At 40.1% G+C, this 20,856-nt stretch overlaps 2 protein-coding genes across 7 annotated transcripts in view; both read right to left on the bottom strand.

The window, feature by feature from the left end:
• Positions 1 to 759: 759 nt before the first annotated feature.
• On the bottom strand, positions 760 to 13,127 carry CACYBP (calcyclin binding protein). The gene is made up of 6 exons (XM_070397220.1): positions 12,967 to 13,127; positions 8,567 to 8,783; positions 4,936 to 5,032; positions 4,595 to 4,694; positions 2,906 to 3,003; positions 760 to 1,329 (listed from the first exon to the last, which is right to left on the bottom strand). Exons 1-6 carry the CDS (start codon positions 12,985 to 12,987, stop codon positions 1,173 to 1,175), a joined length of 690 nt encoding a protein of 229 aa, XP_070253321.1. The 5' UTR covers positions 12,988 to 13,127; the 3' UTR covers positions 760 to 1,172.
• Positions 13,128 to 15,504: 2,377 nt separating this feature from the next.
• RABGAP1L (RAB GTPase activating protein 1 like) overlaps positions 15,505 to 20,856 on the bottom strand; it is a 425,164-nt gene continuing 419,812 nt past the window's right edge. For all 6 annotated transcript variants that reach the window (XM_070397213.1, XM_070397212.1, XM_070397215.1 and 3 more), the window contains one exon: positions 15,505 to 20,557. In XM_070397213.1, coding sequence (XP_070253314.1) covers positions 20,405 to 20,557 — 153 coding nt within the window. In that variant the 3' untranslated portion in view covers positions 15,505 to 20,404. The remainder of the gene's footprint in view (positions 20,558 to 20,856) is intronic.

Below are 20,856 nucleotides of genomic sequence, written 5' to 3'. Positions count from 1 at the left end.
TGTGAAGCGCAATAAAGTGAAGCTCAATACAACTTCTGCCTTGGGTCTTTCTCTATTCTGTCCCATTGGTCTGTTTATTCATGTGTCAACATCACAGCTTTAATTATAGTTTTACTAACATGTTCAGTAGTATTAACAACTAGCCTATATATAGGCTGTTTATTCATTTTAAATGCTACCTAATAAATTTTATTCTGCCACTTATACCAAATTCTCTCATTACAGTAGTCTTGGCTAATCTCCTCTTGGATCTCCTCTATGTGTTTGTTTTCTCTTATTCCTCAGTTGCATTGGCAAATACCTCCAATATAACATAGTTATGGAGATCATAGGGTTTTTTTGCTCTTCTTCTTGTTTTTAGGAGCAGCAATTCCCTCTAAAATAAACCATTTCTCCCCCAAAGCCTAACTTTTCCTGGATAAACAGATAGTAAAGATATTCCACTGAATAAAAACCTAACTTCACTGAAAATAGAAAAGATGGATTTTTACATTTGTTTTTAGCTTATGGTTATTGCTTTTTGTAAGCTATCTGATCCATGGCAAAACTTACTAATTGGTACTATACAAAGATATTTGTTTATTCTTGTCAAAATCAGATTTAGTTTCAATTTCTTTATAAAAAACTGTATCTAAACCCAGAGAAAAACATTTGTGATTGGATCATTAGGACATTGTTATGCATGGTATATGTATTACTTAAGCTGCTAACAGAAAAGAAATTAATGTCTCTATAGCAACCTTGAAGCACAAATACAAATTTGTATTTTCTGAAAAAATTCAAGTTTTATTTACTTGTTCTTACATTGGTGAGAACTGATGTCAAGAACTTAACAAGCGATAACATTTTTTTCCCTACCTCCTAGCTGAACAAAAATACACACAATGTGGCATTTTCATTAGGCAAGACTTGCTTCTTTACATTTCACATGAGAATGCAAATATTAATCTTCCTTGAACAAAATGACCAGTTTACTAAGGAAACCATCTTTAGAGGAACTATTTAATAAGCATATTTTATTTAAATAAATCCTCCAGCAGGAGAATTCATTGCCTTTACTTAGAAGAAGGCTCTGTAAAATTATCTGTTAAATGTATCTGCAGCTCACCAACATGTCCTTATTGGAAACATCATTACTTCCACATCACAATTCGAGAAAGAACTTTAAAGTCTCAGAATTCTGTCTCTCCTTTGGCTTGCTTCTCTCTGGATTGTACCCAGGCTTTATTAATGGTTCGCTTCATATCATCATCTCCATCTTCATAAATTTTCTTTAGAACATTCATCAGTCCCTCACTAGGATCTGTTTCAGTGTCATAGGAGGGCTTTCTGTTAAAAAGGAAACGTAATAATTAAGTATGTATATATACATCTAAAAATTATGTGTGTGTATATACACAAATGATCCCATTTACTGACAAATTTTATATGCATGATTGATTACTAAGTATGGGATGATACAAATCAGGTTAACGTTTGTAGCAAGTGGAGGAGTGGAGGTAAGGGGAAGATATTGAGTATCTAAAGATATTCACCATTAATATAGCACATAACAAATTCATCTTAATGAAAACAATATACATCCACACATTATGTTTCTGGTTGTAGCAAAGAGGGGTCATCAAAACGGCTAGGAGTTTTCTTGGGACAGTGAGATTTTAGTTAATTTTTAGCTGAAGAAGTAAGTAAATAAACATTTACTTTTCTGAACTGTCTTATTTTTTTTAAAAGCATGTTTCCTCATATTATTTGAAAAAAAATATTTTGAGAGAAAAACACAAACATACGTTACATATGGACACACACTAAAGTTCATACTTTTTAATTAGAAAATCCCTCCTCTTAAGTCTGAGATATATGGGTATGGGCCAGGGCCTAGCAGTAAAAGCAACAGTCCTTAATGTAGTTAATACCCTTCGTGCAATCAATGTTCAACCTAGGCCAATTAACACTTATTTATTTATTTATTTATTTATTTATTTATAATATATTTTATTGATTTTTTACAGAGAGGAAGGGAGAGGGATAGAGAGTTAGAAACATCGATGAGAGAAAAACATTGATCAGCTGCCTCTCGCACACCCCCTACTGGGGATGTGCCCGCAACAAAGGTACATGCCCTTGACTGGAATCGAACCTGGGACCCTTCATTCCGTAGGCCGACGTTCTATCCATGGAGCCAAACCGGTCAGGGCCAATTAACTCATATTTAATTCTTTACTCACCTCATTTATTAAGTGCCAGGTTATATACTGGACATTGGAGATATACAACAAGACAGGGTTCCGTACTCAGGTAATTCACTCTAGATTTAAAAATCAGTTCCACAGAGAGTGCCCAACTCTAGTCAACCACATACCGAATGCATGCTGGCTATCAGAGAGGAGTGAGAGAAAGGTGGATGGCTAACTCACTCCATGTAATACATTACCAATAGAGAGGAATGTGTGACCTAAAATGGAAGTGCCTTGAATAAACATATTTTAGAATAGCATTAAAGTCAGATAAAAATATTCTATCTTTTCCACTCTACATCAGTGACAATGAAACTCCATAACTACATTACCAGAAACTTCTATGGAACTCAAAAACCACAGGGTATCTGGGTCTCTCTGGAACTACTAAAATGAAATCTCTGGGAATGGGCACCGTATCTAGAGCAGCACTATTGGTCCAGGGTTAAGAACCAGCACAAAAGAGCCAACCAAATGCAACATGCTGGACACTTCCAGTAGGTTCTGATAGTTGGAGCATAAGTTAAGATAATTGGGTTAGTCAGTGAACACTGAGAGGTAAATGGTCAAATCACAGACTATACAACTCTTTTATCTATAAAGGCAAACTATTAAAAATTTATAATCCAGCAACTACATTAAATTTCTTAAGAAAATGAAAGTGAACTCACTCTTTCTCTTTGCACTCTTTTTCAACTTGAGTCAGGTAGTCCCACCGTGTGTTTTCCGCTTTCTTTCTACATAAGATAATGACTGTATCTGTCTTGACCTAGAATACATGGAGATAAGCATGAATGCTTAGAAGACAATTATTTATTCACTAATTATTACTTTAATGTGTAGGACCTGTTTTAAGAACTAGTAATACCTTTATGAATAGAGGCCAGAGTCTGAACAATCATGGAAGAGAAAGACCACAACAGGGAAAATTAAGAGTACCGTCAAATACTAAGTGCTCTCAAGACAAAGAGGGTGCTAATGGGAGCTGGGGAAGGACCTTCATCAAGAAGCGCTCTCCAAGATCCAGGAAAAAGAGTCTTCGAAGCAATTGCACAGCAAGGATAAGGGCTCCAAAATGGGATGATTTTGGTGTGTTTGAATAAAAAGAAAAAAGGAGTGGCTGGATTTTGGTGAAGCGTGGAGTAACATAGTAAGAGGGGTCAGAGACAGGCAGAAAATCCAATCATATAAGGCAGTATCACTGAGTCTGAAAGGTAGTAAGAAAACAGGACAAGTAATAGTATACAACTCTTTCAGCAATGATCCATGTAACTCCTAGGACAGGAGTCTTTAAGTATCCTTTAACTATGGTATTAGCTGATGAAAACTGAGGAGTGAGACACAAGTTAATCAATAAATTATATTCCAGTATTACCTTTAAGCTGCTACATAATTCTATGTATAGATGGCAGAATGACACATCTATATACCAGATGTATTAAATCTCATTTATTTAAATCAGGTAGAAAAGAGGGATTATCTGAACTAGTGAAAAGTGTGAATAACAGTTTTTGAAAAGATTGTTTATTTTTGTTTATTTTTAAAATACATATTTAATAGATTTCAGAGAGGAAGGGAGAGGGAGAGAGAGATGGAAACATCAATGATAAGAAAGGAATCATTGATCAATTGGTTCCTGCATGCCCCACAACCCCAGCATGTGCCCTGACCAGGAATCGAACTGGGACCTCTTGGTACACAGGTTGACGCTCAACCACTGAGCAAGACTGGCTGAACAAGACAGTTTATTTTTATAGCTTCTAACTCCAACTAGGCTAAGTACTTAAGTCCTTTTATGTATCAAAACCACATAAAGCTTCTAATAATAGCTACTATTAATTTAAACAATTTTTATATATTTCATTTCAGTATATAATTTCAGCTTTGTGAAATAAATTATTCCCATAGTACAACTGAGGAAACTGGGACAGGAAGTTATTAAGTGACCTGCCAAAAGGTCACAACCAATAAGTGGTAAGACTGGCATTAAAACTCAAGTCCCACTCTTAACCATTTTAAAAGCATAGTCCTCTCCAGAATTTAATGCAATATTCCTATAATAATCTGTTTTTTCTGGAGCAGGGGCTGGCAAACTTCTATAAAGGGCCAGAGAGTAAATGTTTTAGGCTTTGTGGGCCACATGATCTGCTGCAGCTATTTAATTCTGTCATCATAGCACAAAAGCAGTCACACATACAATACACAAACAAGTGTGGCTGTGTTCAAACAAAACTGTACTTACAAAATAAGCAACATGCTGTAGTCTGCTGATTTTTGTTATACAGGATTAATTCATTCTACTGCATCTCAATTCTAAATTGGCCAGGTACAATTTAATGAGATTTCACAATATGACTTACTTTTTTTGAACTGCCTTCCACAGAGATGGGTTTCAAGAGATTATTCACAATCATGGAGTAATTCTTCCCATTTAGATTCTTTACCAAAAGATCAAATGACCTACAAGATAATAACAAACACATTATCTTTCTGGTTCTATGAAAGGTGCTGTCTAGTTCTTGTGGAAATAAGCCACAGTTGAGCATCTGGCCATCCCAGAGAAGATTCACACCTTCAAAGCAGATGTGTAGGACAATTAATTCTAAATTTAAGCAGAATTTTAGATACTGTAAAAAAAAGAGGCTATCACAAAGTCATCGCTGCCTTATAGCTCACTGTCTTCCCCATAATGGGAACTCACCTCTCTGTGAAGTGCACCTGCACATTCTCCGTGGGGACTTGCTGGACTCCAGTTAAGGTAATATAGATTTTCACAAACTTATCTGACTGATCCCACCCTAGTAACAAAAACAACAAAAAAAGACATGAGTGAAGTCTGACACTATCTCTAAAATAGTAAGTGCATATGGCTTATAATAAACTAAGTAAAATGGAAATCTAGTAATAGAAACATGAAAAAATTAAAATATAAATATTTTTCTAGATGGAGAAGAGCTTCAAAGCAGTTAAGTAATCTACCCAAAATTAGGCATTTAGCCAGTGGTAGAACTTGGAATTAAATCCGTGTTTACTGAATACAAAGCCCATGCTTTTTTTATTCCTCAAAATAAAGAATATGGTCCTTAAAAAATGTGTGTGTGTGTGTGTGTGTGTGTGTATACATCCGAGGATACTTTTCCATTGATTTTTAGAAAGTGAAAGAGGGAGGGAAATACAGAAATATCGATGTGAGAGAAACACATCAATTGGCTGCCTCCTGTACGAGCCCTGACCAGGGCCAAGCTAGGGAGGAGCCTGTAACCGAGGTATGTGCCCTTGACCAGAATCGAACCTGGGACCCTTCAGTCTGCAGGCCGACAGCTCTATCCACTGAGCCTGTTAGGGCTAGGGACTTAATATATTATTTAATAGTAGTTCGTTTCCCCTATTTATGGAAATAATTTTGTCCTATCCCTAAATATTGGTATTCTCCACTAAATTGGATTACTAAACATCAGTACTAATTCCATAGTCTTTCTACTTATCTAAGCAGTTCAACAAACACAACCAATCATAGCTTCCTCAATTCCCTTCTTTGACAAAGTAAAATATAGAGTCCAATTCACCCAAATCTGCTAATTTGACTAACCTAACATTTACTAAATGCCATTTCAGTATATACTGTCAAACTACTGACATTATAATCTAGATCAGTGGTTCTCAACCTTCCTAATGCCACGACCCTTTAATACAGTTCCTCATGTTGTGGTGACCCCAATTTCATTGTTACAAATTGAACGTAATTAAAGCATAGTGATTAATCACAAAAACAATATGTAATTATATATGTGTTTTCCGATGGTCTTAGGCGACCCCTGTGAAAGGGTTGTTCGACCCCCAAAGAGGTCGCGACCCACAGATTGAGAACCGCTGATCTAGATGATTTGTCAACACAAAAAATATACAAACATCACATAATAGCATATTATGTTTACTGTATACAATAGTGTATATATATATATATCCCTAACACTTCCTCAGTTTGTGCTATAGAATAAAATAGTGTCAATTTTTTTAAAAAGTCCTACAGAGTCCTGTAGAACTTCATCTAATCTTTTCCCATTCATTCAATGCATCCTTCACATTAAGTAGCTTCCTAAACACAAATCTAGGTTCTTCCTTAATGTGCCATAATCCTACCACCTTCAGACCATTTTCCTGTATCAATCAACTAAATACATAGCATAACTCCTATAGTACATCTCTTAAGCAAGACACACACTGCTTTTCATTATGACAATACTCAAAATACATGGTTTGAGCCCAGCCAGTGTGGTTCAGTGGTTGTCGGCCTATGAACCAGGAAGTCATGGTTTGATTCCCAGTCAGGGCAAATGCCTGGGTTATAGTCTCAATCCCCAGTGTGGGGCATGCAGAAGGCAGCTGGTCAATGATTCTCTCATCATTGATATTTCTCTCTCTCCCCCCCTCTCTTTTCCTCTCCAAAATCAATAAAAATATATATATATTTTAAAAACACATGATCTGATGCCTTTAATGCCTCTATTCATGTCATTTTTTCATGAAATTCCCTTTCTTTTTTTCACACTTGCTGAATGCACCCTTCAAACTCAAATGTCTCTTCTACAAGTAGAATCATTTCATCAGCTGCATTCCCACAATTTATAAATTTATGAAGTACTTACTATGTATAAAAATAAACCTAAGGCTGTCCCTGCCTTCATAATAATTCACCACTCAGATTTAAGTCGTACTGCTTACAAAACAAAAAAAGTTACGATCTACTGAGGACAAATGGTATTGTTAGATTTTTGTGGTATTAGTTTTATCTATGTCCCAAGCACCATAAGCAGGGTCTGGGTCTTCGTCATTGTTGTGCATCTGATATCACTGTAATCAGCTAGTCCTATCTAATATAGAGGCGCTCACAGCCAATAAGGAGGGAATATGCTAATTGACTGCCACACCCTCAAAGATGGTGACGCCAATAGCCACAAGATGGAGGCGCCCAGTCCCCACAGCCCCACCAGAGCGGCAGGCGCGTGGCAAGGCCTCCAGAGTCCCCCAGTCCCCTCAGCCCCACAGCCCCACAGCCGCCCAGGGCTGGCCAAGGCTTGCGATGCCGGCAGTAGCAGCAGCAGAGGTGTGATGGGTCGCCTCCCACCCAGGAGGGCTCCCGGACTGTGAGAGGGGGCAGGCCGGGCTGAGGGACCACCCCCTCCAATGCATGAATTTTCATGCACGGGGCCTCTAGTTATTAACAGTAAGAAAGGAACAAAGAACAAAGGGAAGGCCAGAAATGATTAGCATGGCCATTTTGGGCAGCTTCACCAGGAAGCTGCACTTTCACATTCCCCAGCCAACTACTGGCCCATTCCCTGCAAAACACTGGAGAAAGGGGTCTAACAAAGGGGAGATGTGCAGAAAAGCTGGGATGACCGAGGGAAGGTACTTGCCTGCTAATCTAACCTGGGGAACCATGGATTGGCTATAGGGGGCATGGCCTATGCAAGCTCATGAAAATTTGGGAATACATAATCCCCCAAAGGAGCTTGTTCTCTTGGTGCTCTTGGCTCACTGGGCTCTCTTGCATTTGCCCACGTTCCCTCCACAGCCACGTGGCCCTGCAGACCCTACACACACAATAGACTGATGGATGCAACTGCAAACACAAGCCAACCTAGCTCAATGCTGGACTGGACACTGCTCCAACATGAAATGAAAACTCTAGGCAACAGCTTTGATCCAAGCTCTGCTGAAGCCATAGCTACACTGCTATGGCAGGACAAAGGGAAATGGGACCTTGGAAACTCAGGTATATAATTCCACAGAAATAAAGTTTTCTACAGTATCTTACCCTCCAGTGCGAGTATCAGAAAATTCTTTTTCTCAGGTCATTGCAAGCCTACTCCCACCAACAACCAGTAGGGACAAGGAGTGCCCCCCACCAATAACATGTCCACAAATCCAAGCACAACAGTGGCACATAGGTACTCAAAAATGTTTCTTAAATTTAACTAGATTTCTTTCCTCAATTAATATTAGTGGTTGTTTGGCAAAATGAAATGCAAAACAGGATGAAAATCAAAACAAAAAGCTCTGTTCCATAAAAAACCGAGTAGGTTCTTTCTTGTTGCTATTCATCATTGTACTAAGTCAACTTGCTCTGGTAATAGCTTCTAGAATGTATCCTTAGCCTATCCTTTTTCATCTCTTAAAAAGCATCTTATTAAATAAGTGATGTATTCAAACCACCAAAACAAACACTCAAAACTATTTTTAAAATTAAGTTTGTTATGTTAGTTGGTCACTACTGAGGACTCAGTTGCTTACAGGAAAAAAAGAGCTGGATGTAGGGGAGTGCGTCATACCATAATTACTGATTTTCACTGTATATCCCGTTGTAATGGGAGCAACCACTGCAGCTGGCTTTTCATTGTCAAGTTCTGCTTTCCTTGGTGATTTCTGCTGCGTCTTGTTCTTGACTTCGGTCTCAATCTTGGATTTTTCAGCTATAAGAGCATCACGAACTCTCTTTCTAGTGGCCTTTTCCAGCAGCACCTTCACCTCTTCAAGATCTTTCTGTAGCTGTGTGAAAGTAAAAGATAAGTCAGTTATGATAAGATAAAACTTGATATTATGCCTTTTGGTCATTTCAGTTTACTGAAATAAGAGCTAAGAATTAAGGACGTTCATTTAAATTTTCTCAGGTTGGGTAGTAACTTGAATTCTTCCCTCCAGCCTATTTTAAATAAAAAATGAAAACTTAACAATCTTGCAATAACAATAGGTAATCAAGCCTAAATTTTCCAGTTTGGTAAACTGTTATCTGCCTTTGTTGAACATTTTCTTAAAATATATTTTTATTGATTTCAGAGGAAGAGAGAGACAGAAACATCGATGGTGAGAAAGATTCATTGATCGCTGCCTCCTGTACTCCCCCCTCTGGAGATCGAGCCCACAACCCAGGCATGTGCCCTTGACCGGAACCGAACCCGGGAACCTTCAGTCCGCAGGCCAACGCTCCATTCCCTGAGCCAAACTGGCTAGGGCTGTTGTAGAACATTATATTTATAAGATACTTCTGTGATTTAAATTGAGATGAAGAAATCATTTTTTTAAATAGAAAATGAGTTCATAGATTCCCTTATAACATGCAGTCCTAGTCATCAGGAATTTTAAAATTTGGAATTTTAAAAATATTAAAGTAAAAGGATGAGGGAATACATGATGAGTGGTGAAACGCTCTAGAAACTTGACTGAGGTTATCTAACTCTATCAGGAATTGTTCTTCGCTGATATTCTTTCACCAAATACCTAAATATTACACATAAACAAGTTTGAATTTTTAAGACAAAAGATAAAGAAACACACTCCTGGTCATTAGAAAAGCCACCTGTTCTTTCCTCATGCCTACTGAAGTCTATTTCTACTTTCTAAAGGTAGAGCCAACAGTTTTTTAAGTTTGAGAGTTAAGACACTGTTAGAAAATTAATGGGCTTAAAAAATATTTTCCCAATTATCCTCTGACACATTACAAATAAGGAATTTGTTTTTCTTAAAATAATTTTACATTCTGGCCAATACTAGCAATTTGATAGGAGGATGCTTACATTATATCCTGAGGACATATAAAAAGCTCACTATAAACATCGTTAAATAACTCAGTATAATATCTGAAGTAGAGTTTAGGAGTCCTAATGTTTCTCAAGTCTTATAAAAAATGCGGTGACAGAAAAATGAATGCTTTCTTTTATCCAACTCTTGTATTATCTCATTTAACTTAGATGCCCTTGCTTCACCATCTGTAACTGATAACCGTATAAAAAGTCCAACTGTGCCGTCTCCTGTCCATGTTCACGACCCCAAGCTCATATTACTAAGACAAAAAAATTGCAAGTTCATCTTGGGAGCATAACACCAAGATGTTTTAGTTCAAAGCAAAGCAATATTATTTATTATAATGGTTTAAATTTTTCATATGATTCTAATACTGATAAAAATGTTGAAATTAAAATTAGTTTATGTTCCTAGAGTGAGAATTTAGTTTTAAAAATATACCAAACAAGAGGTTTTACTTCTTGATTAGAATAGAAACCCTTTTTTGAGCAGACCCTGAAAAGAATTCTGAGAATTAACGGATTCCCAGGCCCTTTATAGCCAGATTTGGCTCTCAAGCACTACAAACTACAAACGTAAGGTACACCACTGTAAGTCTGAAACAACGTCAAGCAGGCCGTTTTGGTATTCTTCAGTTGTTCTGTTCCTGCAGTCCTGAAACCAGTAAAAGTGATCCCTCTGGTGCCTTTCCTGTACACATACGTTAAGGTGCCTTAGATAGAGCAGCTTCTCATCTAATTTACCTTGGCATTCACTTGTTTTCCTTATGCAAAAATCACATATCCCTTTTATACCCACCCATAAACACATTCAAATTTATCTTCTAATCTAGTGCCAAATTCTACACTATAAGGCATTAAAATCAAGTGCCTCAAAGTGGGGAAAGGACTAAAAAGACATTTCTCAAAAAATATACAAATGGCAAAACCACTAAGCACATGAGAAGATGCTCAGCTTCATTTGTTAGTCATTAAGGAAATGCACATCAGAACCACAATGAAATACCACTTCATACCCATCAAGATGGCTAATGTCAACAACAAAAATACCCAGGAAATAACAAGGGCAACTTCAGACACTGCCTGTAAAATGGTACAAGCACTTTGGGAAGGAGTTTGGCAATTTCTCAGAGTTAGTTACCATATGATGCTGCAATTCTACTCTTAGGTATACACTTAAGAAAACTGAAAGCCATGTCTGCATAAAAAGTTGTTCACAAGTATTCATAGCAGCGTTGTTCCTAACAATCAAACAGTAGGAATAGTTCAAATGTCCATCAATTGATTAACTGATAAACAAAATGTGGTGTATCCATCTAATGGCATATTATTAAGTCATAAAAAGGAATACAAGCTCCACCATGGACAAACTTGAAAACATTATGCTACGTGAAAAGGAACCAAAAAGCAAAAGGCCACATACTGTAAGCTTCTATTTATATGCAATGCCCAGAATAGGCAAATCCATAAAGACAGAACTGGATTGGTGGTTGCTGGCGGAGGAAGAATGAGGAGTGACTTTTTAATGGACCCCTAGGTTTCTTTTGGGGTGTGATGAAAATGTTCTGGATTAGCAGTGATGGTTTCACAACACTGTGGATATACTAAAATGCACTGATTTGTATGCTTTAAATTGGTTAAAAACAGTGCATTTTATCTCAAACAAAACACCCTCCTCCAAGCATCCCTGAGTTTAAGTACCTCAACTGAGAACGCCCCTTGGTCCTGGCTGGGTAGCTCAGTTGGTCAGAGCATCGTCAGATGTGCCAAGGTTTCAAGTTCCATCCCGGGTCAGGGCACACACAAGAATCAACCAATGAATGCATAAATAAGTGGAACAGCAAATTGATGTTTCTCTCTCCCTCCCTAAAAATCAATAAACAATTTATTATTTTATTTTATTTTAAGAGCCCTGGCCAGGTAGCTCAGTTGGTTAGAGCATCATCCTGATAACCAAGGTTTCCATTTAGATCCCAGGTCAGGGCACATACAGGTATCAACCAATGAATGCATAAGTCAGTGGAACAACAAATTGCTGTTTCTCTCCCTCTCTCCCTTCCTCTCTCTGTCTCTCCCTTTTTTCTCCCTCCTCCCTGCCCCCCCCCCCCCCCCCCCCCCCAAAAAGCAAGTCCCTTACTTTGGAGGATGAATACTGAGCTATCCTGATGTTAAGACTGTAAAGCCACTTCAGAGGTTATTTCCTCAGGGCACCCAGTACCCCAAGGCCTATCTTTCACCCATAACATAAACTTGTGGCAAGTTATCCAGAATAACACTTAAATACACACACACTTTGTCTTCATTTAAACCAGAGCACGAGACTTGAAGAGTCACATCTGAGATTCCCCAGACCTGTTCCTATTGAGGGAAAGATGTCCGGGAAACAAATCTAGACACCCAACACTTCCCCGTGAGACTGACGTTCTAATCAGACCAGGAACAGAGCAACCCAAACAGCATTCGTCCCAGGTGGAATTTCCAAACTGAGTCTCCAGAAGAGTTAGGCCGCTTCGGTGCAGTGTACAGAACAGAACGGAGGCGAGGAGGAGGCTCTTCCCCGCTGAGTGACAACCACCCTCCCCGTGAGCAGACGGCTGCCCGCCCAGCCCGGTTCCGCAGAACTGCTCCCGGGTCCGCACAGCCTCCGGCTCAGAGCGGCACAGCAGCGCGCCCCGCACCACGGGGCCACTCGCGACGGAGAATCCGCGGGCTGGAACCAGACGTCCCACTCGCCCGCCACCTTCCACGCTGGAGCGACCCTCGGTGTTCGCGATCGGCCCCGATTTAAGGAGGCGTCACGGCCCCGGGCTGCCACAGCGGGTGCCGAAAGGGCCTGGGGCAAACGTGAACGTGAAGGTGACCAGCCGCTCGGTCCACCACCCGCACTACCCGAGGCCGAGAAGCCCGCCCGACACACCCCGCTCACCCGCACCGCGCGCGGGGCGAGACCCCGGCCCGGCCACCGGCAACTTTCCCGCAGGGGCAGCTCGGCACCAGGGGCCGCTGCAGGGATGAGGCCGGGGAAGCGCGGGGACCCGACGGCGCAGGAAGCTGCCAGGGGGGCGGCCGCAGGGCAGTCAGCACGGGAAACCGGGCGGTGGGGGCGAGCGACCGCGACGGGACGACTGAGGAAGATGAGGCGGGATCCTTACCTCCTCCACAGCTGAAGCCATGGTCGGGCTGGGTAGGCAAGGCACGAGCCGCAGACCCGCGGGGGAAAGAACAGGAAACGCCGCACCCACGTGACTCGCAGCGCCCGCAGCCCTGAGACGACCCAGACCCTGCACCACACCGCGGCCCGCCTACCGCGCGCGGCGCCTCTGGAACCTTCGCGACTCCGTCGTCACAGCCCCCAGCGCCGCCCACCGCCCTCCTCCCTCAGCCCCGCCCCGCCGAACCTGGCCCCGCCCCTCCTTCCCGCGAGCCTCCTAGCGACGCTGAACTCTCGCGATAAGTGTAACGACACTTCCTCTCCGCCAGAACGAGTGTACGTTTGTACGTACACCTTGTTTGCCCCGGCTGCGCAGTCGCAACTCGGAACCTTACCCCAACCCGGAAGGAACGTATCGGTCTTCGAGCTCCAAGTCGGAAGTTGACTAGAGAGACGGCTGCTTCCGTCCCCTCTAGGACAGCGGAACAACTAGGCAGCCATCTTGTCTGAGGCTAACCTGTGAGCCTCTGCGAGAAATGGACACAAATAGAAAAAGGGGGAGCCTATTTATGTTGTTAAAACAGAAGAGAACGAGGAATTAACTATGGAGAACCCTGAAGAGAACAGTGATTTTCACTGGGTTCTGGCACCAGCGACATGGTTATGTCATCAGGGCTGCGTTGGGCACGTGAGGGCGCCGCCGGGGTTAAAGCTACTCATACCAGGCGCCACACACTATGACCTTAAACACGCGCTCTCCTGTCCCTGTGGTTTGCGGAAGCACTTCCGGGGTGCCCGCGCCCCGCCACTGACCATTCTGCAAGTCTCCAGTTCTCACCAGGTGTGGATGCTGGGACTGTATTCCGCTCTGCTGGCTCCAGACTCTCAGTAAAAGGCCCTAACGGCGGTTCTCAACCTGTGGGTCGCGACCCCTTTGGGGGTTGAACGACCCTTTCACAGGGGTCGCCTAAGAGCATCGGAAAACACATATATAATTACATTACGATTCATAATAGCAAAATTACAGTTAAGAAGTAGCAACGAAAATTTTATGGTTAGGGGTCACCACAACATGAGGAACTATACTAAAGGGTCGCCGCATTAGGAAGGTTGAGAACCACTGCAAGAAACCACCCCACTTGTCAGGTGTTTCAGCCTCTGACAGCCTCAAAACGTCTGCAGCGTGAACACTAACCCCTGAGAAGTCCCCGCCCGCAGTCACTCAGCTTTACTATCGCCGGAGGCAGTGACTAGAATCAGAGAAGAAAAAAGCTTTTAGAAATATGCAGGTTGATCCTTATCCTAGCTAACAAACGGGAGTACAATTCAAAAGCAAATGCATGAATTTCACAAACGTGAAACGAAGTCTAAAAACAACAAAACTAGCCTAAGGTGTTATAAAAATCAGGATGGTCTTACATGCATAGCCCATGGACACGGCCAATAGTGTGAAGGGTTGGGCTGGGGCAGGGGCAGGGGGAGGGGCCAAGAGGAGGTTGGGTGGGGGACACCTATAATACTGTCAACAATAAGTCTTTTGTCCCAATGCCTCTTCGGGGCCGTTTGGCCTTTGGTATCTATAATACAATAAAATAAGTCCCCATTTCCTTTTAATTAATTGTCTTATTATTAAGCTAGCTTTTTAAAAATTTTATTTTCTTGTTTAAAGTATTACAAATAGTAGTACATATGTCTCCTTTTTTTCCCCATTGACCTTCTGCGGGTCTCCCTTACCCCCTCCCCGCCCCACACACACATGCCCTCACACCCCGCCCCCCCTGTCTTGTGTCCATTGGTTGTGCTTATATGCATGCATACAAGTCCCTCGATTGATCTCTTACCCCTCCCCAAACACTCCCCAGCCTTCCCGCTGTAATTTGACATTCTGTTCGATGCTTCTCTGCCTCTGTATCTATCTTTTTGTTCATTAGGTTCTAATGTTCTTTATTATCCATAAATGAGATCATGTGATATTTATCTTTCTCTGACTGGCTTATTTCTCTTAGCATCATGCTCTCCAGTTCCACCCATGCTGCTGCAAATGGTAAGAATTCCTTCTTTTTTATAGCAGCATAGTATTCCATTGTGTACATGTACCTTATTATTAAGCTAGCTTGAGGGTTTCTGTTACTTGCAACCAAGGAATCTCAAGGACAGTGGTTCTCAACCTTCTGGCCCTTTAAATACAGTTCCTCATGTTGTGACCCAACCATAAAATTATTTTCGTTGCTACTTCATAACTGTAATGTTGCTACTGTTATGAATCGTAATGTAAATATCTGATATTCAAGATGGTCTTAGGGACCCCTGTGAAAGGGTCGCTCGACCGCCAAAGAGATCTCGACCCACAGGTTGAGAACCGCTGCTCTAGGAAAACAGGGCCCTTGGCAGTTCTGCAGGTAGAGCCTGGAACAAGCGCCTGTGTGTTTTTTCTTCCTAAGCTGACTGGAGTCCAGTGTCAAATAAGAAGTGCTACATAAACACTGGGTTCCGCTGATTTAGAATAAAATCAACTAGAAGAAAACAGAAAAGACAGATATGGACTCGGGAACAAATGTTTATTACTGCTTAATGGGGCCAAGGGGGCAACACAAAGCATTGAAAACATCACTGGCTCACAAAAACAGTCACCTGTGGTTACCTTCGGGGTTGCATTTGTTTATTTCACGAGGCTCCATTCACACATGAAAACAAGCTACTAATCCAGTTCAAGTTCATAACAATTATAAAAGTAAACATTTTGGGGACAATGTACAATAAATTGCACTTTTCTTAACAAGCATTACATTTACATTTGTGAAGTGTACTATGCATAATACATGGAATTATGGAAACATCTAATTGGTCAGTGTTTATAGAGGAGAGAGGCTGCCCACTAATATTTCTTTTGTCGTCAATTAGCACTGCCGGGGCTAATCAACTCCTTTATCCCAGAACCTGTTTCCATTAGAGAAACCACGGACAAAAATCATACTATTCCTGAAAATAGATGTTAGAGAATTTCTACTACCTCCTCAGCAAGGGAAAGGTAGGAGTTGAAAGAAATGAAGTGGGGCTGCCTGAGAAACTCGTGTCTTTCATTTGAACTAAGGATCCATATATTATGCAAAATACCAAAAATAGAGAAACTGATGTGAAAGGCTATTGGGACATCTTGGATTCTGGGACCATCTCCAGCTTTATTCTTGTGCTTTCATGACACCAGAGTCTTGATGCACTTATGTCCTTATAACTCAGTTTCCTATATTTTATTCCATATATAATATATACTTATGTTACAGTGGAAAAGATTTTACATGTTAACTTACTGCCAATTAAAACCAAAGGAACTTAAAATGTTCATTTTCTACTCAGTGATTCTTTTTTCCTTAAGTTTTTCAGAATACCACTGATGGTAAACCTGGGATGGAGGTGGGAAGAATGGGACATGTTGATGAAGATGTTTGTACAGCAGGTAACAAATTCATGTGGAGACAGGCTGGACATGTCATCTTTTAGATGGAAGCTGAGAAGGGGACTCCTGACCGCTGACTGAGTCACTCCCTACTTGTAAACATCCAGTTTCTCATTACAACTCAAGATCATCTCTGCTTGAGGTGCAGCCCCCACTAAAGTATTCATTTTGGTAGCTTTTGAAAGACAAGGAATTCCTAAGGTAAAGGGCTTTGCCTTTATTATACAGAAGCCCCTATGAGAGAGGATGTTTTGGAGCAGTTCTAGTTCAGTGTGACCATGAGCCTGGCAACTCAAACTCGAGGGCAAGAGCTTTATAGCCAGTAGTGAACAGGCCATTGAGCCGTTACCTGCCCTTCGGTATTCAATCGCCAGGTATGTATTTAGGTGCATGGTACCTGGGTATACAAGAGTTAGGGACACTCTATAAAATTTTACACACACAAATCTAACTGTTCGAATCAAACAATAGTTTGTCCATTCTCTCATTTATAACGGAAGCAAGAGAATCAGAGCTTTTGTCAGTATTGTTTTTAAAAGTTATATAATAGAATCATCTGATTAAGTGTTCTTTTCAAGAGAGATAAAACAAACAAGGTATTTAATTTTTCTAAAGCTCCTTTGTCCCTTAAAGGGGTCCTGAATTCAGACACCCACCTTAGCAGAATAGTTAGTAGAGTGATTTCAGCTAAAAAAAGAAAGAAAGAAAACAGTCCCTTACGTCAGTTACATGTGATTCTCAGCTGCAGCACCTAATCAACCCTTTTAAGGATTCCTCACCTCTTGTGCCCTAAACTGTGTATTCTCTTGTTTTACTCACTTTGGCTTGGAAATGAAGCCACTAGTTATTAACTGGAAAGTATTTAAGAAAATGGAGTAGGGGGTTGAGAAAAATTAATAATATATAGTATAAAAGAATGAAAACGTTGAAGAAATGAAACAAGATAAATACGATTAAATATCCCAACATCAGTACAAAGATTGCTTTTCTATTTTACTATGAAAGTTTAAGAAAGCCAATGAAGAAGAAACTGCCAACTTAATGGCCAAGAGGGGGGAATACAGGTATTAGCTGTATGTTGATATAGGCCATAGGCCTGTATGGTATTCCTATCAGTGTTTCTGAAATGCTCTCATATACAGAACATTAGGTAACAGAGTTTGGGTTTTTTGCATTTAATTATATGTAACTAAATATAATCAAATTGTGCCATGGCTCAGAATGTGGGTAGCTAGCAAACATATGCACTGCAAAATTCAGCTTGTTTTTTTTTCAGCTTTAAAATACATGTTAAATAAGATTTTCAAGATATAAAAGCTACTGAATTGAATAATCAAGTTGAAGTTCATTCCCTTCGTTTATTTTGCAGAATTTAATGAAAAGAGAAATAATCACTTTTCAGAATGTTGCAAATGTTAGATTCTGGAGGAATGTTTTAGATAATGTGTTCTAGAAAAGATGAAAAACACACTATAATATCTGAAAATTTCCTGGATATTTGGGCTAGTTAATCTCTTTCTAAAGGAATCAAGAGAAGAGTAGCAATTCTCAAATATACTTCAAAACAAGTGAAATTAAAACTAGCAGTTAATCCTAGGATGCATGAGTTTTAAACAAAAGACAGTGAAGGACATGTGGTTTGAGATAATGCTGTTATAACATATTGTTTGAATAATCATATCATATACCGTATTTTGAATTTTCTTTCTTTCTATCTTTACTATTGCTACTGACCCAAAGGCATTGCAGTGAAAAAGTTTAGACTTATGGTGCCAAAACATACTCAAGTATGATATGGAACTGGAAAAGAAAAAAATCTGTAGATTACCATTACAATCTTTAAAAAGAAAATGCAAAAGATTGATTTACTAAACATTTGGAATGTATATACCTGGTGATTTTATTTAAAGAAAAAAATGAAATTTGACCAGGTTTACAGGTAAGGACTGGACCTAGAACAATTCTATTTCTCCCTCAACTACTATTTAAGGAAAATTATGCAATTTAGTTATTCTGTGGAATGTGCCAATTTTTGGAAGTTAAAAAAGCTCTGTATAGTAGATCTATAAGATTCACAAAACAGAAAAGAACATCTTTAATTTAGCTGGCCATTTGATAAGGCAACTTGTACAAGGCTTCTTGGTATCAAAGCATAAAGTATCAATAAAGCTAACAAATTATACTAAATGATTTACAGAAACAAATACCAATATGCAATTCTCTAGCCATTATATTTTACAAAAATAAAAAATAAAAAGATTAGGTTTTCTAAACCACCATGTAGGGAATGTTAAAGTCAACATAGACACTGGAATGCTGGCTTATTTTAATTTTTGGTAAAAGGAAATGAATATAATGATGAAAGATGTCAGGACCCAAAAAAGAAATGCTGTAAGAAAGTATTATTTCATAAGTGTAACAAACAAGCCTATAAACACTGATGAAGGGACTTCACTTTTTAGAGTTTAATGACCATTTTAGAGGGAAGCAAATTGTAGTGTGTGCTCCTGGTCAAGATGGCTGTTATTTGATCTTTATCTCCAGGAGTGTGTTAATTTTAATTGCACCATATGGCACAGATGAGAATCACTCTGGCGATACAGAGGTTAAGATCCTTTGCAAAGAATATGTTCAACAAGGAAACCAAGTGTCAGTAAATGTTACTGTACATACCTAACAGTAGTTGGGTTGGTGGAAAAGGCCAAAAAAGCTTAGGAAATGGTAAATTTTGTTTTGCCCTTACCAAAGGATTTCCTGTGAGGACTATTGATATATACATGTTACATATAATAGAAAAAATATTCCCATCAACTTTTAAACAATAGTTTTCTTTACCTTTCCATGAGATAAGTATTTCTATAAAGGTTTCATATTCAATCAAAAATGTTACAAATGCATTTGCAGCCTCATCCAGGAGTACCAAGGGCACATTTTGGGGAGCTATAGAAATCAAGAAAAGCTGCCTAAGATTAAACTAAGATGATGTGAAGCTGACCTCCATTTCCCCATCTCATAACTTTAACAAAGTTACAGTATATTAGTGTTTCCTTAGCAAGCATATGTCAACATTAAATGACATTCTCTGTCCCTGTTTCTGAACACAGTGGCTAAACCTAGATCTTTCTAGGCTTCTCTGGTGAAGGTTTCCTAAGGCTACAACTCGCAATGTCCCCTTCGACTTGGCGTTTGCCAGCACTCACAACTGTGCTCATATTTAGGACCTTGCAATTCCTGTGTGGAGTTCTTAAAAGGACCTGTTAGAACAACAGGGCCAAAGTGATTTATTTCTTCCTGTGTTTATCGAAATCTCAGTTCCTTTTCTCTAGTGTGACTTCTCAACAGCCTGACTTATCCTATGGTTCTTGGCACTTCGTTTCCAGATGCACCCAACATAAAATGAAATAAACTAACTTGCTTCAGGGACTGTTCAATCCCAGGTCTGGCCTTCCCTCCGACAGGTCACCGCTCTCCAGGACATCGCTTTCAGGAGGAAGCCTGACAGTGGTCCTGACCAGCCCCACAGTGTGCTTTACCTGAATAAATGCTGAAAAGTTAAGAGTTTTAGGTTTCAATTTCTTTTTGTGTGGCAAATATCGTCTTATCACTTCAGCCTTGGAATAAAAGACATCTCCATTCTTATGTAAGATAAAAAACAATATGAACAGTTAGTCCTGAATAAAAAGCATTTAGTTCTGAATTACTGATTTCCAACTAAATAGCAGGCATGTAAAATAATGGGTAATACTAGGATGGATCTGAACATGGCCTTCCAAGAAGAAGCGCGAAAACAGGTATTCAACATAAATCAGGTCAGTTTCAATAACATCCCTTTGAAAGTGGCAAACAAGAAAGAGTGAGAGCCACTGAAAGAGCGGGCTTGCTTCCTGGCCTCTTTTACTTTCTTTCTTCAAAGGGGCACCTGGGAGAGTCCTCGGGGTCTCCGTCGCTTTGATCGTTGTGCTCCTGTGCTGGGCTGAGGCAGGAACTATGTGCTCTCTCTGGGTGGCTGGGTGCTCTGTGGCGGCTGCAGGGGCTGGGTGCCCGTGGCCGTTTTGATCGAGTTCAGGGTTTTGCTAAACCAAGAGTTTTTTGCAGCTTGGATTTCATTCATAAGGGCCCCTCTCTGATGTTCAAGTTCCTAATTAAAACAGAAACAAAATCATCTGAGTTTTATAAATGTTTTCTCTCTGCCAAAAAATCCAGTACAGCTTCTCGGCATCCCAGGTCTATAGAGTCATAGTTTTCCTCCCAGAAAACCCAAGAGAAATTTAACTGGCTTCTTGATGCAAAAAAAATAAATAAAAGTTTACAGCTAGAAGAGGTATCACTAAAAACCAGAACCTGTGCCTTCTCTGAACAATTAAATGAAACCTCACGTTATCTTTTTATCCCCCCTGCAATTTAGGTTACAACCTGATATAACCTGTTTCAAACCAG

This window comes from Myotis yumanensis, unplaced genomic scaffold (assembly GCF_028538775.1).
Source record: "Myotis yumanensis isolate MYYU_CA2020_CCGP unplaced genomic scaffold, mMyoYum1.0.hap1 SCAF_17, whole genome shotgun sequence".
Lineage (NCBI taxonomy): Eukaryota > Metazoa > Chordata > Mammalia > Chiroptera > Vespertilionidae > Myotis > Myotis yumanensis.
The sequence above is the reverse complement of the archived record's forward strand: the minus strand, read 5'-3'. Positions and strand labels throughout refer to the sequence as shown.

Bases quoted from the DNA above. Each gene is read 5' to 3' on its own strand.
- CACYBP (XM_070397220.1), bottom strand. From the start codon at position 12,987: ATGGCTTCAGCTGTGGAGGAG. The intron at 5,033-8,566 runs GTATGACGCACT...TTTTGTTACTAG, and splicing joins AGTGAAAATCAGTAATTATG to GGTGGGATCAGTCAGATAAG. The intron at 1,330-2,905 runs GTGAGTTCACTT...CCTTTTTAACAG, and splicing joins AAAGAGTGCAAAGAGAAAGA to AAAGCCCTCCTATGACACTG.